This window comes from Zootoca vivipara, chromosome Z1 (assembly GCF_965207765.1).
Source record: "Zootoca vivipara chromosome Z1, rZooViv2.hap1.1, whole genome shotgun sequence".
NCBI lineage: Eukaryota > Metazoa > Chordata > Lepidosauria > Squamata > Lacertidae > Zootoca > Zootoca vivipara.
Genome location: NC_142583.1, coordinates 4,357,827 through 4,384,059, shown reverse-complemented (window position 1 = coordinate 4,384,059; position 26,233 = coordinate 4,357,827). Strand labels below are relative to the sequence as shown.

General features: G+C 45.1%; 2 protein-coding genes across 6 annotated transcripts in view; one reads left to right on the top strand and one right to left on the bottom strand.

Annotated features, from left to right (window-relative positions):
• Nucleotides 1-621, bottom strand: part of TRMT44 (tRNA methyltransferase 44 homolog) — a 28,665-nt gene extending 28,044 nt beyond the window's left edge. Inside the window, exon 1 of the mRNA XM_088657652.1 lies at nucleotides 101-621. Coding sequence (XP_088513778.1) covers nucleotides 101-530 — 430 coding nt within the window. The 5' untranslated portion in view covers nucleotides 531-621. The remainder of the gene's footprint in view (nucleotides 1-100) is intronic.
• Nucleotides 585-26,233, top strand: ACOX3 (acyl-CoA oxidase 3, pristanoyl). Of its 5 annotated transcripts, none has more exons than XM_035112270.3 (18): nucleotides 585-1,076; nucleotides 2,166-2,340; nucleotides 3,068-3,301; nucleotides 5,893-5,967; nucleotides 8,451-8,540; nucleotides 9,236-9,379; nucleotides 10,991-11,079; nucleotides 12,990-13,086; nucleotides 13,352-13,534; nucleotides 14,229-14,351; nucleotides 15,900-16,020; nucleotides 16,128-16,250; nucleotides 17,377-17,490; nucleotides 18,356-18,471; nucleotides 20,338-20,512; nucleotides 22,558-22,625; nucleotides 24,372-24,458; nucleotides 25,346-26,233. In XM_035112270.3, the coding sequence occupies exons 2-18, from the start codon at nucleotides 2,182-2,184 to the stop codon at nucleotides 25,463-25,465; spliced, it is 2,118 nt and encodes a 705-aa protein (XP_034968161.3). In that variant the 5' UTR covers nucleotides 585-1,076; nucleotides 2,166-2,181; the 3' UTR covers nucleotides 25,466-26,233. The 5 variants fall into 5 exon arrangements, with proteins under 5 accessions (XP_034968161.3, XP_034968163.3, XP_034968159.3 ...); XM_035112272.3 differs by having other exon boundaries at nucleotides 771-990; XM_035112268.3 differs by lacking the exon at nucleotides 585-1,076 and adding an exon at nucleotides 1,283-1,414.

Sequence of the window (26,233 nt, the reverse complement as noted above, 5' to 3'; positions counted from 1 at the left end):
CCGTCCAAGGTCCGAGCTCGCTCTGGGGAGCCGCAGCCGGCGCGAGGCAGGGCCGAAGTGGCCGCCCCGATCCCTCCTCCTCCTCCCGCCCCGAAGTCACCTTTGACGACCATCTCCCTGGCGGGCGCGGGAGGACAAGCCTTGGGCACGAGCGTCCGGAGCACCACCTCCAGCTCCTCCTCCCCGGGGCCTGCGAGGCCGAGGGCTTCGAAGTCCTCGCGGCAGCAGCGGCAGAAGGCCTCGCAGGCGGCCTCCAGCGCCCTCGCGGGGCTCCCCTCCCCGCCTGCCCCAGGCCGAGCGGCCCGCCAAGCCCCGTCCTGAGAAGCGCCGCCCAGCCGCTTGTTGGCCACCTGGGGCTTCTCCAGCCACACGCCCACCGCCGCCCAGAAGCCCCCCGGGAGCAGCGCCGAGTCCCGCAGGGCGACCTCCCCCAGCAGTTCCATGACAGTCGGCGGAAGAGGACAGCTGGCGCGGGTTGACGACGTCACATCCGGGTAAGGAGCTTTCCCCGCCCCGCTCTTCCTCTCCATCTCACCCAGAGAGCTATAGAAAAGGTGAAGAGTGGCGCGCTTTCCTTGCTCATAGGGATATTCCGAGAGGAGTCGCTTGCAATATCAACGACGAGAGATAAGCAATCTCTCCCCTCTAGCACCATTTAGAGCAGGCATCCCCAAACTTCAGATTTTTGGACTACAATTCCCATCTTCCCCGACCACTGGTCCGGTTAGCTAGGGATCATGGGAGTTGTAGGCCAAAACATCTGGAGGGCCGCATTTTGGGGATGCCTGATTTAGAGAAAGTCATAGCAACATAGCATGATGTAGGAAGCGACCCCCCGAGGGTCATCTAGCCCAACCCCCGGCAATTCAGGAATCTGAACCAAAGCATCCATGGAAGGTGGCCATTAAACAAACAAGGCGCAAGGCAGGATTTCGATGCAACTTCACGGCGGCTGCAAAGCTTTCACCGCGGAAGAAAAGGCAGCCGCAGGTGCGGAAGTCCCGCGCGCGTGTCGGTACGATTCTGTGTGCCGCAAACCGCCCGGGGAGGGACCTTCGGGTGAAAGGCGGCGTCTAGTAAGTTTAATAAGGAACTGAGAACTATTAGAGGCGATGAAGAGCCCCAGTGCGCCGTTCCGCCCGGGGCTGGTTTGGCTGCCCGAGAAATACAACGCTGCGCGCCCCGGGGCCTCGTCGCCTTGCCTTCGGGCTTCGCGGGAGGAGGCGCCGGCGCTTCTGCGCGCGTCCGACGAGACCGCGGCGCGCCCGGGAGAGGGTGGCGCGTTGTGGGGCGGAGCGGAGCGGAGCGGAGCGGAGACCGAAGTCTGCCGCCGTGGGGGAAGCTGCGCAGCGCTGCGACCTCGCGTTTTCCGCGACCGTGGAGAGAGGGGCAGCGGCGAAGCGCCTTGTCCCGGGTGGGTGCGGGGGCGTCAAGCCCCGGGGGAGCCGGCAGGGGTCCTCCTCCCACCTCTTTCCCCTTCGCGCTGCAGAAAACGTCTGTTTGGCGGCGCGTCCCGCCTCCCCACCCGAAGCCTCTCGAGGCGCTCCCTTGCGCAAATCGCCGCGAGATCCCCTTCGGGTACCTTTGCCGCGGGTGGGCGCCCTTGGCGAGGCGAAGGGGGCGCAAACGCGTCGCTGGGAAAGGAGCCCGGACTGGCTGCTGCGCCTGTGCTCCGCGGGGGCTGAAGGGCCGCCCTGCTGCGCGCGTTGGCCGGGGAAGCGCCCTGGCCCGGAGTGGGAGGCAGCTGCTTGCCAGCGAACCTGTCCGGTTGCGCAGTCCGTGGAAGTTGCACTCGGGCGCTGTCTTGCATAACTAGCGGTCACCTGCTTATGAAAGGAATGGCATGTGACAGAGGCAGTGAACTTGTCAACAACAGGCCCGTAAACTAGCTGCTCCTTCTTTTGCTTTCTTTGTGCGGGGTCGATCAGTACCGAAGTTTATTTACATTGATCAAAGGCAAGTTACCACATCCAGTTAGAGAGAAAGAGAGAAGGTAAAGTTTTTAGCAGCAGCAGCAGCCTCTCTTTTAAGAACTGTTAATGTAGCCTTCATGGAGAGGATGGTCTACACAGGCTCTGTTATCCTCTGAACAAATAACTTTGGAAGGGTTTCTTCTTTTTTAAAAAAAGGCATTTGTTTTGAATAATTTTGGGCTTTGCTTACAGAACATTGCACGTTAAGATGGCATCTGTCAGTGATCAGGAAAAGGTCAGCTCTTGGAACACTTCGCTGCTCCCAGGCTTACCCAGTGGGCCGCTGGATGCCTACCGAAAGAAAGCATCCTTCAACTGGAAAGAGATGGCACTCTTCGTAGAGGAAGAAGATCTCCTACGTTTTAAAGTAAGGCTTAGAATAATATTTCTTTAAAAACGATATTGCGAGTGAAACAAAATCTGCTGTAACCCCCTTAAAGTATCCAATATGTACCATTAAATTCTGGCTCTTGTGAGCCCTGTCTGGCCAAGGGATTCACATGACCTTTTCTTAGGTCAAGAGAGCCGTGATCCTTGATAAATAGGGATTTGAGGTGTTTTTGCTTTTGTCAGTGTAAATGGCCATCCAGTAAGTTACTTTACATTTTGATAGGATTGTGCGTGATATTCATGCTTAAAGGGTTTTCAATCTAGGATTCGGTAAAAACAATATTCTCAAAAATATTGGAAGCCTTTTGAGGAGGAGATAGGTTTCTTTTGTATTGTGTTTTTGATCTGGAGGGAAACCACACAATTATACTGGTAAAATTGAAATTATGCACTTCTTTATCAAATCCAAACTTCTACTACTTTTAGTGCAGTACATGAAATGCAATATCTATAATAATAATTCAAAGAGCTTTTAATCACTGAGGCAACATTTGGATGTGAACTTATTTAGTAAAATTGCTTATCAGATGGTTGACATTTATTAAGTTTTAAACTGCTTCCTGATTGTCCATGTCCTTGTACATTTCTTATGGCATAGGGAAATGACTAAATGTGTTAATACCGTATATAAAATAAGAATACTTCAGTTCAATGACAAATTCAAATCTGACATTGAAATATTCTGATGTGTTTCTACCCTGAAGAACAGAATATTCTCAGCTCTTGAAAATGACCCTCTCTTTGCTCGTCTCACTGGAGAAGAATTACCTCTTGAGAAATACCGCGAACTAACCTTCCTCCGCTGTAGGAGACTCTTTGAATATGATTTTCTACGACTAGAAGACATAATTGAGAAACCATTAAGAGTTGTAGCACTGATTACTTGCCTGGGGATGTATGACTGGTCTCTAGGAGCCAAATATTTGCTAAATTCCCAGGTATGTACAATGCAGGTGTAAACTCCGTTATAGATTTCCTTAAAGACTCAAGCCTACTGGCAAATCATTCCATTTTTATTTTGGATAAATATTTTTGCAGATTACATCATAGCTGCTCTATGTGCGCTTTTGATTTAGAGACTATAGAGGCTTGGCACTTTTTTCACGTGGTAATTGTAGTGAAAACTTCATCGCTTGAACGTACACGCTCCACAATAGTCTATTGATATTTGTTTTTAGTTTCTTTTTGCTTTTAAATTGCTTTTCGCTTATTATTATTTCACTTATTATTACAGTCATACCTCTAGGTGCTTTCACTTCATGTTGCGGCTTTTCGGGTTGCAAACGTGGCAAACCCGGAAGTGCATACTTCTGGGTTTCGCCGCACGCACAGAAGCGTTCTGTGCGCTTCGCACATGCGCAGAAGCGCTCTATTGCACTCCGCGCTTGCGCAGAAGCACTGTTCTAGTGGCAGACTTTTCAGGGTGCAAACGGCACCCTGAAACGGATCGTGTCCGCAACTAGAGGTACCACTGTATCATTATTATTATTATTATTATTATTGAATTTATATACCACCCTATACCCGGAGATCTCAGGGCGGTTTTATGATGTTATTCTTTGGTTTTATATTTTTATATTGTTTTATACCATTGTGATATATTTTTATGATACAGTGGTATAGAAATATTTTTATAAATAAATAAATTTATAAAACTGGTATCAGAATTATAAACCATTATCTCATCATGTCATCTAATCACCTAACTGTGGGAAATGATTAAGCTACTATTTCTCTTACTTTTATTTAAACCATTTCCCTGTGTTGATGCAGAGCTTGGTCAGATTCTGATTGAAGCTAACATAATTGCACCATCCCCTTTGGGTTTAAGCTAAGCTGGTTTTTGTCATACAGGGAGCAAAGCAGACAGTCTATAAAACATCCTAGTCGCTTACAGCAGTGATCTAGGCTGGCCAGGAAACCTTTAAGGTTAAGAAGCACCTAATGGTTTAAGAGTTATGTAGCATCTTCCTAAAGTTCTCTCTTTTGGACAGACACAGTTGGGGCCACACAGGCAGAATTCCCACCTGACATTCCATTACTCCTTTTATTATCAGTTGCTTGTTACCTAAAAGCAGGGCATTTTTCCCAGGGGAACTTACAGGAACTCTATTCTGGCACCTCTCAAGTGGGCGCCATTGCCATTCTAAGAGAACGAGGTGAGCATCTCTTTTTCTGGAAAAATAGCACTCCCTAAAAGGTCTCCATGCAACTTGCTTTTTTGAAAAATGCTTAGGTCTGCTAGATGATTGGGTGGCGCTGTGGTCTAAACCACTGAGCCTAGGGCTTGCTGATCGGAAGGTTGGCTGTTCGAATCCCCGCGACGGGGTGAGCTCCTTTTGCTCGGTTCCTGCTCCTGCCTATCTAGCAGTTTGAAAGCATGAAGTGCAAGTAGATAAATAGGTACCGCTCTGGCGGGAAGGTAAACGGTGTTTCCGTGTGCTGCTCTGGTTCGCCAGAAGCGGCTTTGTCATGCTGGCCACATGACCCGGAAGCTGTTATGCCGGCTCCCTCGGCCAATAACGCAAGATGAGCGCTGCAACCCCAGAGTCGTCCTCAACTGGACCTAATGGTCAGGGGTCCCTTTACCTTTAAACCCTTTTTAAACAAGTACCGTAGTATCATTATTCTGACACCAGTGGGCAGCAGTGCCTTGAACACAAAAGTCCTGATGAAAAGGAAGAACAAACTCTCCCATTAGGAGGAGGAGGCAGGATGGGAAGACCTGAAACGTTGCAGTGGAAAGATTTACCTCTATATCCTCACTAGATCTTTACCAGAGCCTTTGCGTGTCAAAGGTTGAAAACAAACATCTACCATGTTTGATTTTATCGTGATTGTCAGACTTACTCAACAGTTCAATCCATCCTCATCACCCTATCGGGATCAATGGATGTGGCCTGGGGACATATTTTCTTGGCTCCTGCTCCTCTTTTCATGTTGGGTGTGTGATCACATGCATCCTGGGTGTATCCAACACATCCTTTTGGGACGGAGTGGTTCTGGTCATCTTGAAAGACGCAGTGATCCATCCAAGCACTCCTTGAAAAAATCTCCCTGGGCCCATTGCTTTGTGACGACTACTGCCCAGTTGCAAATACCCCCTTTTTGGAAAATTGATTGAGAGGGTCATAGGATGGTGGCAAGTGCTCTAGGATGAAACCCGTTCTCTTCACCGGCCTTGAGAAGACATTTTGCTATTGTTTAAGAGTAATCCAGAGATCAGAGATCATTTTTATTTTCATTATTTCACTTTGCAGCTGAAACCAGGAGGAAAATTATTTTCTTGTAATGAAGTTGGGTTTCCTGATGCAGAATAGCATAAAATATCACAGAATGGCATTTTCTCCTAGGGAGGAAGCAACTTAACACTTGACTTGTGGTTTGAGCTGTGAGCAGTGATGCTTCACTATCTCAAATCTTTCATGAACATGTCATTCTGACCCCTTCGCCTTCCTCTTCTTTGACAAAAATGTTTTTACTACAGTATTTATCAGTCGCATCAGCTAATTGTCTTTAATGTTTACAGGTGTTCAAAGGTGCAATTGAGAGTACAGGGTCTGAAAGACATGAAGAATTTATTAAAGATAATGCAAATATGAAGGTACGCTTTAAACTGCCTAAATCAGTGTTTCTCAACCTTTTTGGGGCCAAGGCACACTTGTTCCATGAAAAAAATCACGAGGCACACCACCATTAAAAAAGTTAAAAAATTTAACTCTGTGCCGCCCTATATTGACTATATAATTATGACTGTAAGAAACACTTGCCAATTGCTGTGTTGGTTGCAATCTCCTATAATAAGGCTTCACAAGCCGCTGATTTCTCTGCCAGCACAATCCTTTGCTCAGCAAGTTTCAGGTCGAGCTCATCCAGCCAGCTTCTTTAAGTTTGTCTAAAACCACCCTCCCGTGGTGGTGGCTGTTGAGAGCTGCGCTCGCCCCGCGTCGTGACCTGGCCGGCTTCCTTTCCGGCGAGTCAGCTGTTTATTGGCGGCCGCCAGGCACGTGACAATGCAAATCGCCCTTCTCGTCGCCGCACGTCGCGGCACACCAGCCAGCGTCTCGCGGCACACCAGCCAGCGTCTCGCGGCACACCAGCCAGCGTCTCGCGGGACACTAGTGTGCCGCGGAACAGCGGTTGAGAAACGCTGCCCTAAATCGATCTTTGCTTTAAAATATATATACAGCACTGCCACTAATTTTGAGTTAATGGTATTTCTAAAAACAAGATTATTAACTACGTATTCTAATGAAGCAATATCTGCAAATCTCTTGTAAAATAGTATCTCATATGGAGTTGCTTCATTTTTATTTACTAGTGCTTCTCTGTTACAATTGGAAAACCATAATTAAAGCTTCTTACAGTGGAAGTGATGAATTATCTGGATCAGTTTGCTTATTCATCATTTATGAAACTTGCAGGCTCACCAGCACCAATCTCTAATACAAAAGTTATAAGGCAATAGTTCAAGAAGTGCCTCGCAGCATCAGATCAGCAGCGTGGAGTCCTTCAGCACAAAGCCACAAACATACATGTCCAAAAGATGCTCACCTTGCTTCAGTTAAGGGTGATGCAGGTAGAAGCAGGATTCCACATGCGTATCCTAAGCTGTATACGTCAATTCTGTGTGCGTGACTCCTATTCCCACAACCAAACCGTTTTCAAAAGGTGTCAACTTAGCCAAGGGATGAAGAGCCTGTTGCCATGTAGATGTTGTTGAACTCCAGTTCCCATTAGCCCCAGCCAGTGTGACCAGCAGCCAGGGATTATGGGAGTTGTAGTCCCGCAACATGTGCACGGCCGCAGAATCATCCCCTCCCCCACCCGGCTTAAGCAAAATGTTCAGAAAGGGAAGTAGTGCTTCTCTGAACAGTAGGATTAGAAAGAGCGGATCCTGCTTCTAAAGGACTTTGTGCACACTCCTTTTGATAAAACAAAAGAGTTGTCTTTTAACTTCTTAAGGAAACTTTTTCATTTTGTGTTTCTTCACTGTTAATACATTGACTAAGCTTTGGATTTTGCTTGTTGCTGTGGTGACCTGAGTGTTAACATTTACCTTTAGACATTTGTACCTGTGAACTGTAATATAAACACTGAGCTCAGATGGGTGGGAGGAGAGGGAAAGGGGGAACTGCCCTGAGATTTAATAAACGAATAAAAAATGATAAATACGGTACATTTCAGGGCTCACTTTAGAGCTGCTGCAACCTCACAATAGTCATGCGTGGCCACCTGTCACTAACCCAACATTATATGGTGCCAGGTGTGGGACAAGCACAACCGTGGCTTCAAAGGAAAAACAAGGAGGCAGACAACACTCCAGATAAATCATTTGCATTACGATGCTGCCCAGTGCGTGCTGCCTGTCACTTCCAGGCAGGACCAGTTCCAATCAGGAACTCTTGACAGTAGCTGTAATCCAGGCACCCCCAAACGGCGGCCCTCCAGATGTTTTGGCCTACAACTCCCATGATCCCTAGCTAACAGGACCAGTGGTCCTGGGGAAGATGGGAATTATAGTCGAAAACATCGGGAGGGCCGAAGTTTGGGGGTGCCTCCTGTAATCCTTGGGAAGCTTTCATTGCACTGGGTGCCAAATTTGAACAGCATCATAATGCAAGCCATGCCCTGCTGCTTCCAGAAAGGATCAAAACTTCCGTCGAGAGCTCCTGAGTGGAACTGATCATGCCTGGAAGCATTTGGCATGCATTTCAGCAGAGATCAGATCCACCTGACAGGAGCTTGAAAGATGGACACACCCACTTGACACCCCCCACCTGTCAAATGCAGCCTGCAGAGGGTTGACCACTTCATGCCCTAGCCTGCCAGAGGAGATGAGCTTTCCCAAAGGGCAGCCGTTGGTCAGTGGGTGACCTCTGACCCAGCTGCAGGGCAGTGCGCACACTCTGAATCATTTAAGGACTAGACTTTGACGCTCACAGGTGAAAATCTTGAAGTTTGTCAGCTGGAGCTCCAGTGCGGCTCTTTTAGAACAGAGATCCCCCCCCCCCATTTGCTGAATGTTTGTGCTGCTCCAGTTTGAATTGTACGAGTTCTTACTCAATTTGTGTCTTTTGTCTCCAGAACTTTGGATGTTTTGCTCTGACTGAATTAAGCCATGGCAGCAATACCAAGAATATGCGGACTACTGCTAGATATGACCCGACTACGCAAGTTAGTAGCAGAGCCCTGTAAAATTCTCTAATATTAACTTTTCATTAAAATAGGACATTGTACTTCTGAACCCAGGTATTCTAATCTTTTCTATACATTGGGCCTGCAACTCACATGTAACTTACTTATATGATCACAAACGTAGACTCATGTCCAATGAATGAATGAATGAGGCAGAGGGGAATTCCACCCTGGAAAGAGATTTTTTTAGTCCTCTGCGTTGCTGGCTAGGCTCTGAGAAGATTGTGCAAGGGCCCTGAGATACTCCCAGAGCCCTTGTGCAGTAAGCAGGGCGGAGGGCAAGGCCTGATCCAGACAGGCCACTGTATTGGGACCTGCCATGGGAAGAGCCCTACCCTACAGCCTCACGTCGGCTGCTGGTAAATGGTTTGGAAAAGAGCTCCATGACTGTGGAGCAAAGGTTTTGGGGTTTTTTTAAGCCTTTCTCCTAAAATGTACGTATTGTTTACTCCTGCAAAACTATTTTCCATTGCGTTTCCGTCCTGCTCAATGAGGCTGCAGTCCTGTGTCCATTTAGTTCAGAGAAAGCCCCGCCGAACGCCAAGCAGACCGGGATTGTGCTGTGACCGCACAGAACAGAGGTTATCAATAGCTTCATCCCACTTCATATGTCAGAGAAGATATAAAGTGTGTTTCGATTTTTTCTCCCCACCCCCCTCTTATCAACTACGTAGGAATTCATTATTCACTCACCGGATTTTGAAGCAGCCAAGTTCTGGGTTGGCAACATGGGGAAGAATGCCACTCATGCAGTTGTCTATGCGCAGCTATACACTCCGGATGGCCAATGCCATGGATTGCATTCCTTTGTCGTACAGGTGAGACTGAATTCATCTAAATCTAGAATATTGGAATAAGCCAAGAGCTTTTCCTTAACCTGGATCCTTGGTGGCATTTGCCTATTATTACCGTATTTCTCAGTTGTAAACACTTTTTGTGGAATGGTCACTTGCTAGCCTGGAAATTGCATAAGATCATGCTGGCGTCACTAAAGGTGTGGGGGGGGCCCTTAAAATGTGCCCCTGTTCAGGCAAACATCTTTCTACTGGGTATGAAAGGCTTGCAAGTGCCCTTGCTCTGCTTGGGCCAAACAGAAAGTAATGTACAACCCAGTGCAAAACTAGATCCATTGGGCTAGTTACAGGTAGGTAGCCGTGTTGGTCTGAGTCGAAGCAAAATAAAAAAAAATCCTTCAGTAGCACCTTAAAGACCAACTAAGTTTTTATTTTGGTATGAGCTTTCGTGTGCATGCACACTTCGTCAGATGCACTGAAACAGAATCCACCAGACCCTTATGTACTCCAAAGGATAAATGGACATAAATCTGACATCAGGAACCACAAGACAGAGAAACCAGTAGGAGAACACTTCAATCTCCTAGGACATTCTATACAAGATCTCAAAGCAGCTGTTTTATTACAGAAAAATTTCAGAAACAGACTGGAAAGAGAAGTTGCTGAATTGGAACTCATTGCCAAGCTTAAAACCATGGAGCCACCTGGGATGAATAAAGACATTGGATTCTTATCTCATTATGCATGATCAAGCTTTCTTTAGCGCCTCAGCCCTTGCTTTCCCCCCCCAGGACCAATTGCAGTCATCAGCAGCCATTAACAGCCATCTACAGGTTTACCACTCCCATCAGCCCATCACCCATTCCCATCACCCCCACCCCCTGAATATACATAAGGGTTTGGTGGATTCTGTTTCAGTGTATCTGACGAAGTGTGCATGCACACAAAAGCTCATACCAAAATAAAAACTTAGTTGGTCTTTAAGGTGCTACTGAAGGACTGTTTTTTTTATTTTAGATCCATTGGGGCTTGAATTTGCTCTCAGCATTGCTCTCCCAGTATGCGTTTGGACAGTGATTTCAGAGACACGCAGCTGTAGATGAACATAGCTCTGTGCTGTTGAGTCCTGTGTTACTTTAGACCCAAGAAGGCGGGGAGCATCATGTGCCCTTGTAGCAGATACAAAAATATTTATCTGAAGGGGACCTGACAGTGCAATCGTACAATGAGCCCTGTACTGAGAGACATTCTGAGCTCCACAGAAGCGCATGTGGGAAATGCGAAGTTGCTGTGTTTTTGGTGGGTTCTCCCTACCCTAGTGCTGTATTGTTCCCAGGTGCACTCATTTATGTGAGAGAAAATGAAGGGGGTCTACTTAGACACCCCTCTGGTGAGCAAATTTTTCCCCAACCTCCGATAACCCCAGTGGAGGAGAAGTATTTCCGCTTCTCAGCTTATGTCTTGTCCCAGGGAACTATGTGAGAGCCCTTTAAATCATAGCTATAGAATCCAACCAGTTGCATGCATTGAAACAGACGTGCACATTTTTCTAATTAATTTTATAGAGTTCTTAACCGGAACAGAAGGGTGGTTCCATGACTTCTTGTAAATGTTTTAATGGGGCCTTTGTTACAGATCCGAGATCCGAAAACACTTCTTCCCATGCCAGGGGTGTTGGTTGGTGATATAGGTAGAAAACTTGGGCAGAATGGATTAGATAATGGGTAAGTTTAAACCAAAACACTCTGAACTTGAAAGGAATGTTGCAAAAGTTGCAAGTCACTTCTGCAGACCTCGAGAACAGAAATCCTAGCATGTGCATCATACAGCGAAAGGACCTTCAGTTTGATCGGTCCTAGTCTGAGATGGTTCAAGCACATTGCCACATCATTGTGCGCCATTACACGAAAGAGTGGAGAAATGCTTTGGAATCTCACGGTCATCTCTGCTCCCTATCAAGGAATGATTGCAAAACCCAAGCATTTTTCAAAGTCAACTAAAATATAGTCTAAAGAGCAGAAATATTCCAAATTGGAGAGTGGTACAATTAATTCAGGATGCAGGTGGTGCTGTGGTCTAAACCACAGAGCCTAGGGCTTGCCGATCAGAAGGTTGGCGGTTCGAATCCCCTCGATGGGGTGAGCTCCCGTTGCTCGGTCCCAGCTCCTGCCAACCTAGCAGTTCAAAAGCACGTCAAAGTGCAAGTAGATAAATAGGTACCGCTCCGACGGGAAGGTAAACGGCATTTCCGTGCGCTGCTCCAGTTCACCATGCTGGCCACATGACCTGGAAGCTGTACGCCAGCTCCTCAGCCAGTAAAGCGAGATGAGCTCCGCAACCCCAGAGTTGTTCGCGACTGTACCTAACGGTTAGGGGTCCCTTTACCTTTACCTTTTACAATTCATTCAGTAATGCAGTTTCATTCTATTGTATTTGAAGGAACAAGACCACAAAGCAGAAACAATTCTAGGATCAAAAACTTTGGCTAGTTGAAAAGCTAAGGGTTGTGCAAACCCATTCCTATGCCAGAAAGTATGGAGATTGTAAATTGCCCACCTTAACTTCCACACCAATTGAGCAGTAAAGATGTTCTACAGACTCTCTCCTGCTTGCCTATGGTTTAAGACTCCCTGCAGTCAGGTGCTCCCTTGGCCTGTCAGCAAATGCAGGTTGGGTGGACAAATGTCTGAAGTGCACGGTTACTGCATGTGCTTACAAGCCCACCAGGCAAAACTATCCATACACGTTATTAAACTACCACCTAGTGGCCTAGTGGCACAGGACTACAGCTGTGTCAAAAGCACAAGGCAAAGGCTAAAGCGCGAGCAGGATGCATAACACAAACTCACAACAGATTAACAGATTGGATAAGTGCAGCCTATTATTGACAAACATTTAACAGGTGTTCTAGAAAACCCTCATTTTATAGGTTGGAAGCACTGAGTTGAAGAGTCTGGTCCCAAGGATGACTGCGAAGCTTCAAAACAAATGCAGACCAGATCGTGTGAGGAAGTGAACACTGGATTATTTGTGGAATTTACTTTCTAGAAAATACGTGTTGCTCACTGTCGTTTCCTTGTGTTACACGCGTGCACATATGCACACACACAAACCCATCGCCTGCCAAGAGACAGTTGGATTGTGCTACACATAGTATTCCTGACTGCCTCCTTTAAAATGACTCGGGAAGTAAATTGTAGCAGTGGTTACAGCTGTTTATGGGGAACAGTCCCCTCCCGCAATCTTTCCATATTTTCCTTCACATCTCTAGGGAGGCCTTTAACCAGAACTGAAATGTAAGAATGATAGAGTTAAGTCACATGAAGCCAACTCGGTGCCTCCAGAACTCCTGTAATCCCAGCCACATGGCTAGTGGCCGGGGATGATGGGACTTGTAGTGCGACAGGACCTGTTGACTGCAACTGAAAGTTGCAGTGTAATCCTGCTCAGGAGTCCCCCTGCAGCTGTTATTCTGAAAGGAGAAGGAGACACACTCAATGCATTCATGCATTTAACATCATGTCTGCTCTTGGTTCTGTGAAACTAATAAGTGTCGCTGTATTCAGCATTTGATTTATACAGCTCATCGGACGCACAGGTGTTATCTCTTAATTCATTCTTTTTGGATTGGCAGCTTTGCAATGTTTCACAATGTCAGGATACCCAAAAGGAATTTGCTGAACCGAACTGGAGATGTCACAGTTGAGGGAGCGTATACGAGTGCCTTCAAGGTATGAATTGTGCTTAACTAACGTCCGTGTGCTTAATGCAAAAACTTAATTGCTCTTAACTGAAGATTCCTTTTATTGCCTAATCCTTTTACTTCTCCCTCACACGCTCTCCAGAGTTCATCACAGTATAATTAAGAACACAAACACAATATTATACAGTACTTTGAATGTTAACACTTGCTGGACTTGGGGAGAATTTGCTGGGTACAAAATGTTCAAACAAATCCTTAAAGCCTTTTCTGCTTATCCTATCTTATTTCTCCAGGATCGCAAGCAGCGTTTAGGAGCTTCTCTTGGTGCTTTGTCCAATGGAAGAGTTATGATTATATCCATGTCTGTGGTCAATTTAAAGCTTGCCATATCAATAGCAATTCGCTTCTCAGCTACCCGGCGCCAATTTGGACCAACAGATGATGAAGAAATTCCTGTTCTTGAATACCAAATGCAGGTGAAAATCTAGAGTGCTCTTTAAAAGCTTGAAGTGCTAGATTTTGCAGCTGGTGAGACTCTTAATGAAACATAAGTCTTAGGCATAGGTCAGTGGGTCCTCCTTTAACATATAACACCTTAAAAACAAACATTCTTCATGAACAAGGATAACTTGTTTTGTTGAACTGGATGGTGGCTCCTTGTTAAATGAGGAGGGATGCTTTTGTTTTGCTATTTGGAGTTTTAAAAATCCTGGCTCAGAAAAATCCAAAGTAGTGCTTGGGGAGGAGGGTTGCAGGGGCAGAATAAAGCAGGGTTGTACCGTATATTTTTTTACATGCCACCAATTTGACTGGGTTGTGCCAGCCACTCTGGGTGGCTTCCAGCAAATTATAAAACCACAGTAAAACACCACACATTAAAAATCTCCAGATACAGGGCTGCCTTCAGCTGTCTTCTAAAAGTCAGATAATTGTTTATTTCCTTGACATGTGGTGGGAGGGCGTTCCACAGGGCAGGCGCCACTACCAAGAAGGCCCTGTAACCTCACTTCTTGCAATGAGGCCCTCAGAGCGATGGATCACTGAAAGAAGGTTAAGAAAATTACCACTTTTACAAAGGGGACAAAAATGTCTCCTCTGTGTGTTTGAAAAGTGTTTTAAAAGGATGTGTATCTCTGGTTTTTCTTCATGCAAATTTCATTTTTGTTCCAGCAATGGCGCTTGCTGCCTTATTTAGCAGCCACCTATGCCTTAGACCATTTCTCCAAAATGTTGTTCATAAACTCCGTAGAATTCCACATAGGTCTCCTCATGAAAGACAAAAGTCCACAGCAGGTGAGGATTTGTCAGTAATTCTTTGTTATAAGCCATTGTGTGGGGAATGAGTTGCTCCGTTATTGGATGGGCAGAATCCAAGCATCTCCTGGTGTCTGAAGAGTGTACCTGTTCTGCTCACCAGAGGCTAAATGCTTCACAGCCCAGAACATGGCAACTTGCACTCCAATTTCATGAGAGGAAGACAGTAACTATATCGCCAGCTGTGGGAAGATGCACAGTACTGTTACCTTTCTGAACATGAATAAAACAGCCAGTTTGGTATGCATAACAGATTTAACAAATATAGCCTACTGTTTCTTCAGTGCCTTCTTTTTATATAAAGTTTTTTTTATTGATGTGAAATCAAAAGTACAATTAATAAAGTACATAATCAAAGTTACACAACATAGGAGCAGTATAGAGGTTGTATTTTCCAAATAAATAGTGAGAAGATAATGCAGAAAAGAAGAACACATAACGAAAGCCAATTTTTATTATTCATTTGGGGAAGAGCTTCTTGTAATATCTGAATTACATTTTAATTAACTGTGAAACAGGTTTTTTTGTTTATCTTTAAACATTTTAAATTGTTCTTAATGATAAATTTAATATTCTTGTAAACTGCCTAGAGGTTTTACCGTATTACAATCAAGCGATATTTTGATTTTGTTAAATAAAATCTAAAAGTCTTGGTTTACCTCAACTGAATCTCCTCTTCTCTTCTTCTTAATTTATTCTTTAAAACACATCACTTCTAAGCATGAAGGAGGGGCACTGTTGTTGCTAGGATTTAATTTCTTTTAACTGCATCTATAAATTTAATAGTACAGTAAATTTACAGTTGAGCCCTTTGCTGGGGGGGGGGAGTGTTGCATATTCTAAACACACAGGCACAGACTCTGAGCTGTATTCTGTAAAGAGCAGGAAATTGCTAGTACGTTTGTTGGTAACCCTGCTTGTGCAGTTTCCCACAGTTATTGGCAGTGCTTTTCCCCCCTAAAAAAATGCTTAGGGGTACTCTCATTTTCCTACTCATATTGAAATACTGCCCCTCAATGAGGCCAAACTTAGATTCACAAAATGTTTAGGGGTATGTGTACCCCCAAGTCCCCCCAGAAAAAAAGCACTGGTTGTTGGTAACCCAGAAACCTGCACAAAAGAGGCTTAGAGTTGAGCATTTATATCAGGTGTCGGCAACCTAATGCCCATGGGCCACAAGCCGCCCACAAGCCGCCCCCGAACTGAGCCGCCTGCTCGGTGAGTCACTGTGCACTGCGCTAAACCAGCACAACGTGGGGACTCACTTCCACGTTGCCGGAGATTGCGCATGCGCAGACGCCGGAAATCACATCTGTGCAGACGCTGGAAATCATGGACAGGCACGCAATCCAGCCCATGGAGGGATCTCTGCTGGAGTGAACCAGCCCAGGTGAGGTAAACCCTGATTTACGTCCTTGGCCTCTGGTTTGCTCTGCTCTGTGCTGAAGTTGATAGGAGGGCCCCAAAGGTTAATGCAGTATGTTGGCTGTTGTGTTCTATATTCATTGTTCGCTCTGGTTCTACAAGGCGGAACTCGGGCGCGAAATCCATGCTTTATCTACTTCGGGGAAACCCCTGGCCTCCTGGCTGACTCAACAAGGAACTCAGGAATGCAGAGAAGCTTGTGGAGGACATGGCTACCTGGCCAGTAAGTGAACTTGACGGATAATTGTGTCCCATAATTGTCAGTAACTTTAAATCGCAAGCGCAGCTCACTGATACAAGTCCCTACATGTTAACTGTTCTTTCCAAAAGTGAATCGGCTGGGTGATATCCGTAACGACAACGACCCAAATTGCACCTATGAGGGAGACAACAATGTCCTGCTACAGCAAACTAGCAACTACTTATTAGGCTGGATGAATGCCAAACACCAAGGTTAGTATGTAGAACTCGGGTGTTGCGCTGACTTAGAAGCCCACCAAGTGGGTACCGGGTAAAACTGCCAGCAGATGCAGTTGTGTGTTTGCAAAGTTGAACTACTCCATTCCTATCAGTGTTTCTGTTGAAATGGTGGCCAGCACTCAAGCACCCTGTTTTTAACTATTCTTAGTACTGTTTTGGGTCACAATGACCTTACTTGAATTCTTCATTTGAGTTCGTTGGGCTCTGTAGATGCGAATAATTAGTGTCTTTGACGGTTTTAATTTTAGAGATGAGAGAAACCTCCCAATCAGAAACTGAAATATTTCCAAAAAAGCAAAGGTGACCATCTTGCGGCGTAAGCAAAAACCCAGAAGTCCGCAGTTGGGTGATGCCTTTTTTTAGAACGGACCCAAAAGTTAAAAGCTAGGCTTTGTTTTCTCAAAGAGTGTGTGTGACCTGCTATCAGTAGCACCTGGTATGGGCTTAACAGAGAGCCTGTGGTCTGTAGAACAAACTTGTATGCATCTCAGAATAGTTACATCCTGTAAAAAGCATGATTAGCACCCATAGTATTCTGTAGTTTGGTAACTTGGGTCAACTCTTTTTGAACTCATCCCAAGCAGAATAAAAACAAGGTTCTCAGTGTGAAACAGCAGTCTGCACTCTCTGGTGTCCTCAAACAGCAGTCAGAACAGCAGTCTAAATTGTCATGTGAGAATATCAGGGAGGGCTGTCTACTGTTTCACGCTGAGTCCCTTGTATTTATTCTTCTTAGGGTGAGTTCAAGAAGAGTTGGCTCAAGTTCCTAAACCAATTAACTTAAAACGTAATTTGAATGTGATGCAGTTAGGCTAAGGAGTGCACAGTTGTGCATCATGTGCAAAGTACAGGTCAAGAGAGGTTGTTTTTAAGGCTTCCAACTTAGAAATAAAAGGGCCATGTCTCAGAAGCATAGAAGTGTTAAAGAGCATGCTTGGTTGAAGTTGGAGAAATGGGGGAAATAACTTAATCAGATTATCCATGCTGCATGTACCAGTGAGCAGATTTTTTTGACTTGCATTGACTTTCAAAGCCATTAGTGCGTAGACATTAACACACTTTGACTTGGTATTTAGTTTTCGTATCATTGGCATTTCAGACAAAGGTCCTATTGCTTCACCATTGGGATCGGTAAATTTTTTGGAAGACTGTGATCATATTCTCTGCCAGAAGTTCACAGTGTCAAATGTTCAAGATTGCATGGATTCTTCCGGTAACTGTTCAAATTGCATCCCTTGTCATGTGCTTGTAATTTTGAGTGTGGCCCCTTTCCCCTACAAACCATTGGCTATTCTTCCTTTCAGGGCTTGCGGTTAAGTCCTTGTGCATCCTCTCTTCCCTTTAATTCACACACCAGCCCCCGGGGTTGTTATAGCAAGCACCAGTTTAGAGGGTGAGTTGCCAGAGGAGGAAGGTTGTCCCCTCTTGGAGACAGTAGAATGGGAGGGAACATCTTGACATAATAAATTTGAAGTTCTTTTGTAGAGATTGAGATTCTGATTACTGGAGCTTTATGCCATATGCTACAGTGGAAATGAAAACTTTGTGAGGACAGAATGGGCTTGAGGCATGGGAACAAGAGAGCGTGTAAATCAGCAGGGGAAATGGGACCTGTGGGCGGATGATGCCTGGTAAAGACGTTCAGTACAGATGATTATGTTGTTAGTGATGAACATGAGAGTAGAGGGGATACTGCTTTGGAGATGAAGGAGAATAGTCTTACATAGGAAAAATGGGGCTTTGAAGTGCTCATGAATTAGTTCACTAGCCTTAGATAGCAGTATCAAAAAAAGAAAGCCTATCCTCTATTAGTTGGTATAATGCCAAATTATTTCTTCTGTCTTCATATGAGCAGCAAGTTGTTGGGGTGGAGCAGAGGAAGGACGCCTAAGTTTCAGCAGCAAAATACTTAATTTTGTGGATGCTTTTCAACCTTATTTCTGCAAAACGCAGGCCGTGCATTACAGAAACTCAGATTCTGATGCAAACTATCAGCATTATTTGCCGTCTGCTTTATAAGGATTTTTTTATTATTATCTTGAATGAAAACATTAAACCTTTGACATTTCTTTTTTCAGTACCTCTGAGGGGATACAAGTGGCTGGTTTGTTACTTGCTCCAAGAGAGTTTGCAAAAGCTGAGAAGCCAAGAAAAATGTGGTAGCGGTGAATTTGAGGCAAGGAACAACACTCAGGTAAACACATTGTATGGTTTTATGTGGCGGAGCAATTTCATGAAAGGGCTATTGTAATGGACATGGCCCTTTTCTGCTGCCTTTCCCCTACACATACACACTCTATACATTGCACACTTACTTTCACAAAAATACGAAAAGTAAAGCACCTAGGACCTCAAACTCAGCTGGAGCTAAAGTTCATGCTTTTTTGTGCAGCAACTAAGTTAAAAAGAATAAACCCTGCCATCAGGCTTACAGCCAAATAACCTCCTGCATGCATTTTTTACTTTAAAAGAAATAACTAGTGAGATTAACACCAAGTGGTGGAAAATGTGATCTACACATCAGGAGATTTCTTGTGTAATGAGCCCCATTCTCCTTTCTCCCAATTGCTGGGCTGAAATCTTATGGAGTGTGTCCAGGGCACCCCAAGTCCTCCATTAGGTTTTGTGTCCAGGCAGTAACAGTTCTTTCCCTCTCTATGATGGCAATAATAATTCAGTTCCATGCCCACCTTTCTTAAGAGCTCATCCAAACTTGAGGCAGAGAGATTCCAGTGAATATGGGAACAGGGATGGATTTAGGGCTTTGCAAGCAATGCTCATGTGCTGGGTGCTGAGCCAAGGGGGCACCATCTCAGAGCCCAGTAAGTGAGGGACTGGGCTTTGGGAAGGAGGCACAGGGCTCTGAGAAGCTCCTAAGGGCCTCCTGCCTCCTTCCCAAAGCCTAGTTAGCACTTTCCCAGCTTTGGGAAGGAGGTGGGAAGGCTCTAGGACCCTGCCAGAGCCTTGCGCCTCCTTTCCCAAACCCAGCACCTCACTTAGCCAGCTTTGGGAAGGCAATGCAAGGGCTGGGTGCGGGGGCACCAAATTTTGGCCCCGCACATGGCGCTATAGTACTCAGGTCTGCCACAGGTGGGAAACGAGTATGACAAAATCCTTTGGAAGAGAGTCAAAAGGTGCTGAGGACTGTTACGAGTGAGGGTGGATCAGGATGGCCTAGTATCGTTGCTCCGTCAGGAAGATAACCAGAGAAGGGGCAGAGCATGAGAAAATAGCAGGAGCAGAAAAAATGGGCAAAGTCAGCCCAGTATTTGGACTTCCTCCAAAATGCCCAGCAGCTCCAGTGCATAAATGGGCATGTCAAATAGTGGGGGTAAGTCAGGAATGGATACTAGTGAAAAAAGGGGAAAGTGGGTCATGGTGGCAGACCAATCCAAATTAAGGGTTCATGAAGCTAGAGATTGGAAATTGCCGTTCCTAAAGAGCTAGAGGGACCAATATTATCACTGTTGGTTATGATGGTTCATCATAGTTTAATATTTGCCAAGGTACCTACAGTGAGTCCCACGGTGCTGTTACTCATTATGGTACCACAGGGCCTTCTTATTTGCTGTAACACCATGTGATGTACCCTAGGAGGCAGGACCTCACGGCCTTCCCAACCAGAACTCCAGCCTCCAGAGACAGTGGCCTCGTTCTCAGGCCCAACCACTGTGAGGAAGGAACAGGAGAATTGCAGATAATGGATCAGTGGTGAAGGTTGCAATACCTGATGCCCAACCTTGCCTCATATTACAGAAGGGTCTTGTATACCTGTCCCCCTGAAATCGCATGAGAGATGTACAGCTGGGGTGCAGTCAGGGTAGTGTTGTGTTGAGTTCTGTATACGCCACCAGCATTCCTTTGCACTGTTGCTTCAGAGTACAATCTGCATCACTTTTATGCAACACAGATTGCCCTGAAGGATACAGAGAGGATAGTAAGAATGGGCCTTTCATCTTCTTTTTGGACACCTTTTACTTAACTATTGCTTTTGAACAGTTATTAATCTTTGCCTGGATTTGTAGCTACAGTTGAATTTCCCTTTCTTTCTTTTTTCAAGGTGTACTATTGTCGTTCTTTAGCTATAGCTTTTATTGAGCACACTGTTTTGCAAAGATACCATGACTACGTTCACAGTTCCAACACACCAGCCAGCCTCCAGCCGGTACTGAAGAATATATGTTCGCTGTATGGATTGTGGTCTTTAAATAAGCACATGGCAGTGCTCTACCAAGGTGAGATCAACATTCTGCAGCCTACATGGTAAAATTTAGAATCTGCAAACACTTCAAGGCTCTTACAAATTTACTACTGCATTTAAGTAAGTAAGTTGAGGCACCCAGTGTAATTTCTGCACCAAGGAAGCAGTAAATGTGTTGTCGTGTTATTGTGTTTATGAACATAATTGGTTCCGGAAGTCTGTTCATAAACTGAAGCGAACTTTCCCATTGAAAGTAATGGAAAGTGGATTAATCTGTTCCAGACGGTCCGCGGAGTACTTAAACCAGTACTCCACCAGTGTGAGCCAGTGTGGTGTAGTGGTTAAGAGCGGTAGATTCGTAATCTGGGGAACCAGGTTCGCGTCTCCGCTCCTCCACATGCAGCTGCTGGGTGACCTTGGGCTAGTCACACTTCTCTGAAGTCTCTCAGCCCCACCCACCTCACAGGGTGTCTGTTGTGGGAGAGGAGATTGTTAGCCGCTTTGAGACTCCTTCGGGTAGTGATAAAGCGGGATATCAAATCCAAACTCTTCTTCTTCTTAAACTGAAGCGTTCATAAACTGAAGTGAACTTTCCCATTGAAAGTAATGGCAAGTGGGTAAATCCATTCCATACGGGTCTGCGGAGTACTCAACCTGAAGCGTACTTAACCCGAAGCATGGGTGTAATTGGTTCCGGAAGTCTGTTCATAAACTGAAGCGTTCATGAACTGAAGCAAACTTTCCCATTGAAAGTAATGGAAAGTGCATTAATCTGTTCCAGATGGGTCCGCGGCGTTCGTAAACCGAAAATTCGTAAACCGAGGTGTTCATAAACCGAGGTTCCACTGTACAGTCTTACAGCTCTGTTCTTTTAGCCCCAGTCCTCTTCTACTGCACAGCTCAGAGGAGCTGTGTTTTAAGCTACAATACCGAATTTCCTAAAGCTTTTCTTCTGACATCCAGCCTCTTACAAAACTTGCCTGAAGCTTTTGGAGTGCAATATTCTTAAAGGCAAAACTAGCAAGGTAACTAAAGGCCCCACCTGCGCTGCACATCTGAAGCAGTGCAATACCACTTTAAACAGCCATGGCTTCCCTCAAAGCATCCTTGGAATTGTAGTTTGTTAAGTGTGCTGAGAGTTCTTAGGGAAACCCCCCATTCCCCTCACACAGCTACAGTTCCCAGAGTTCCCTGGGAAGAGGGATTGATTGTTACACCATTCTGAGAATTGTAGCTCTGTGAGGAAAATAGGAACTGATTGATTGATTGATTGATTGATTGATTGATATTTATTACGGCCATTGGCCCATCACACAACAATTTCCCATACCAACATATATGTACTTAAACCTCCAAATTTAAAACAGCCAAAAACTACAAAAAACAAACAAAACAAAAACAAAAAAACCAACAACATACAATACAATAAATTTGCAACATAAACATCGCCCTCTGCTCATAAATTAATAAAAGACATCAATGTTGATATCACCTAAATACATCCTAAAACATAAATCATGGTTTAAAAGGGTTATCCGAGCCACACAGGAGTCTGTTTTTCTTCTTTAGGGATAGGACGCTGATCAAGAATCTGGCAACCGTGAGTGATCTTAAGGGGTCTTCATCATTTAGTAGATATCTCAGTTTGGCCTCATTCGAATCATCGGCAATTCCCTTTAGATATGGAGCAAGAAACTTGCTCCTGGCCGATGAGTGAAGAGCACAATCAAGGATTATGTGATGCAACGCTTCCGGTGTCCCACAATTACAATCACATAAGAGTGATATCTGTCCATTGGAAAATCTATTTCTCAGCACTCGAAGGTAGAAAACAAAGTTTTTGCCTCAACTCTGTCTGTTCCTTCCAGGACTGTCGCTGACCACGGCCAGCTCAGCTTTGTCACTCGGCAGTATTCTTCCGACAGTTGGGACACCAGATTCCAAGTCCTCTTCCCATTCACCCATGAAGGGGGAAACATGCTCACTTTTAGATAACTTTCTTCAAACCCCACAGATCTTGCAGGTTTTTTGATCCAGTATGAGTCCTTTAGCTTCATTATCATGATGAATATCTTTCAGGTGGCTACGCTTCAGGTGCAAATGCTGGCAGATTTGTACAAGATGCAATTCTAGAACTGTGTTCAAAGGTATGTTCCTGATTGGTTTAAATATTATGCCGAGTAACCTGTAGACTAAGAGTATAATGCCTTTATTTGGAAGTTGGCATGCTGGCTGGCAAGAGGGTTGTTAAGCCATACTCCTGGCCTGGGGCCAGCAGGGGCCCCAGACTGAGCTTCCTTTAAACAAATAGTGCAAGTCTCTAGCTTTTAGATTGAAAGCTATGAAGAAAAATGTGAGACCATCATTCAAAGCAATTGGTTTGCAAGGTATATGAGTCTAGTCTTGCCTTTCATTGTTAGCTTATGAGTGAAGTCAGAGCTGTGATTGATGAGTACTACAGAGAAATTCGGAGGCATACAGGCCCAAGTGAAGACCCCAAAATGCTTCAAAATGACCTGGGACATCCTTCTTAGTGTTTTTTTTTTAGGAAACCCCCAAAATAGTTGAGCTTTTTTTTTTACACTTGATTCCTGCATTGCAGGGGGTTGGACGCAATGAGCCATGAGGTTCTATGAAAACGAAAATTGGAGAAGATTATGGAGCTTTCCATATTAGAAATCTGAAAATGCTGGCTGTTAGTGGCGTGCCAAAATAGTTATGCTACAGCTCTGCAGTTTATTGGTTGTTGTAGAAACCTACTCAGAATACCATATTTTTCGCTCCATAAGACGCACCTGACCATAGGGCGCACCTAGTTTGAAAACAAGACAAAATATTTTGCTTTCTTGAATTTTCCTAGGCATAGCAGCCAACTCCTAGAGGCCAAGGTGCCTTTGCCGCCGCCCCCCACCACATTAAATATTTGAGGAAGTCATTCCCCCCCCAATGTTGATGGGCATTGTCATTCATATAGTGTGCATGCACTTTGTCTTGAGATCAATTGCAGCGGTTCTCAACCTGTGGGTCCCCAGATGTTGTTGGACTACAACTCCCAACATCCCTCAACTCCCATCATCCCTGAGCTCTGGCCTTGCTAGCTAGGGGCAATGGGAGTTGTAGTTCAACAATATCTGGGGGCCCACAGGTTCAGAAAGGCTGATATGGTATGTGATGTGGGGCTTACCTGCCCCCCCCCCAATCTTTTATTCAAGTTGGAAGAGGGGGGGAGGGAAGGAAGGGGTGAGAGAGAGAAAGAAAGAGAGATAATGAAGGGGTGAAAGAGAGAAGGGGGGAAGGAAGGAGGGAAGGAAGGAAGGGGTGAGAGAGAGAAAGAGAGAGAGGGAGAGAGGGGTGAAAGGGAGGGGGAAGGAAGGAAGGAGAGAAGGAAGGGGTGAGAGAGAGAGAGAGAAAGAAAGAGAGATAATGAAGGGGTGAAAGAGAGAGGGGGAAGGAAGGAGGGAAGGAAGGGGTGAGAGAGAGAAAGAAAGAGAGGGAGAGAGGGGTGAAAGAGAGGGGGAAGGAAGGAGGGAGAGAAGGAAGGGGTGAGAGAGGGAGGGAAGAGAGAAGGAAGGAAGGAAGGGGTGAGAAAGAGTGAGACAAAGAGGAAGAAGGAAGGAAGGGTGGAAGGGGGAGAGAGGGGGGAAGAAAGGAAGGATGGAAGCTGGGAGGAGGGGCGGAAGGGCCTTCCTTCCGTCTCCTCTCACCTTGCTGTAAAGCAAGAAAAGCTGTCACGGAAGCAGCTCGAGAGCCGGTTTCCCATCACGCTCTCTGGCTCTCACCTTCGCGGCTCTGGCTCTGGCTCTCGCCTCCTTTTTGGGAGGGAAAAGGTGCGTCTTATGGAGCGAAAAATATGGTACCCAGTTTCTAGTCTTACTTTTTTTTTTCCTGTACAGCTGAAGCAGGAGGCTGTGGCTTTGGTCGATGTAATTGCTCCTCCGGACTTCATTCTCAACTCGCCAATTGGCAGGGCTGATGGAGAGGTAAACAAGTCTTTTTGCAAAGCTCTGACCCAGATTGAGTGTGCCTCTTTTTGAACCTTGTGTTTTCAATATTTGTGCTTTGTTGTGTCACAGCTAGAAACTGTGTGTATTTGGGAGTGGCAGAGAGGGAAGACCCACAGTCTAGCAGCATGAATTTATATGCTGCATTCTTCTGATGCTGGAAATAAATCTACTCCAGACTGCACATTCCAGCCTTTCTGATCCTTGAGCTTGAGGCACCTCTGCTTGGGGAAGGTAACCATTTTAGAAGAGGTGCCCGGGAAACCGTTGCAGCAGGCCAAAGTAAATTAAGTAACTTAACAAACTGAAGAGCTTTGACTGTAAGCACAGGCTACAGAGGAAACCTTATGATGTGCTCACCAGCTCTTTGATAATCTCGGAACCGGACTGCATTGTTCAGACGCTGCAGCTCAATTCAATGTAGCCATAATGTTCTTTTGAAATGATTTGTCTGTTTACTTATCTAAACATTGCTCTTCACTTGATGCCTTGATACCCACAAGTGGGCCCTAGCACAAGCTCTGTGCTTTTTTTAAATCTAGCTTTTGGGGTTTTTAAGGATAGAGGCAGAAATATGAAGCTGAGAAACCCCGAGAAAGAGAGTGAGAGAATACAGTGCTCTTTTCCTTTCATTTGCTGCATAGAAAGGATTTTAGCAGGAATTTTTGTCTCTGCTGAACACCGCCTGCCAGAATTCTCTGTTGTGTTGGGTCACCCTAGAAAACAGACATGGGCAAATACAGGGAAACTATTAAATGAAGATCTCATTACGCCTCCTTGACATAAAGGTGACACCACTGCAAAGTCTGAACCTTTTGGAAATGAATGCTGTTGCTGAAACCATTTCTGTTTTTCTCCCCCTCCAGCTGTATAAAAACCTGTGGAGCACCGTTCTGCAAGGCAATAAGGTGTTGGAGAGGCCATCCTGGTGGTCGGAATTTTGTACTAATAAACCTGTTGTAGGTAGGCTGAGATCAAGAATGTAAACGGAATGGTATATTGGAGAGGCTCAGCAAGGGCATAGATAATAAATCGTAATCTCAAATTATTAGTTAAAGGATCATGTTGAAGAAGGTAATTTTTGTGAAGGAAAAGGCCTTTGAAATAGCATTTCCGCCTATTTCCCAGACTACTGGCGCAACGAGGGTCAGTGCAGCCCAGTTCACACCGTTCCCACTTGTGTGTGTCAGTCAGTCAGGTCTTGCAGAAATGAAGTCACTTTAAAATGGGCTGCTACTCAGAGCCTGAAGTGGTCATAGTGGCCATGATAGTTGAAGTCTGAATTCCAGGTATGGAAATAGGTATAACAAATTGAAGGGAAATTATACCTTTGCAAAGTCAGTTCCCTTAGAGGACCATGAGAGGCACTGGGCATGCACAATTTCGCCCAAAGACCTAAAAAAAAGTTCACTCTCCTGGAATACAGAGCAGATAAGGACTTTCTAACTTTGATTAATTGTCGTATCTTGTACATCTGTAGTCAAATAGTTCCTTGTTTAATTCATGGTCTAATTGAAGTGAATGAAAATGTTGAACCTTATATCGCCTTACCAACATTCTGCGTTTTATCCGCACTTTTTAATTTTAAGTGTAAGTTGGTGTCAGAAAATCCTAGTTTAGTATCTGTGAAAGGTAAACATAATATTATATGTTATAACAAAGTTCTTCTACCTGCTACATATTTTTGAGGAAATGTTTTGTGCTGACAAGATAGAGCAAATGTTAACAATGATGAATAAAATAGTTTTATTTTA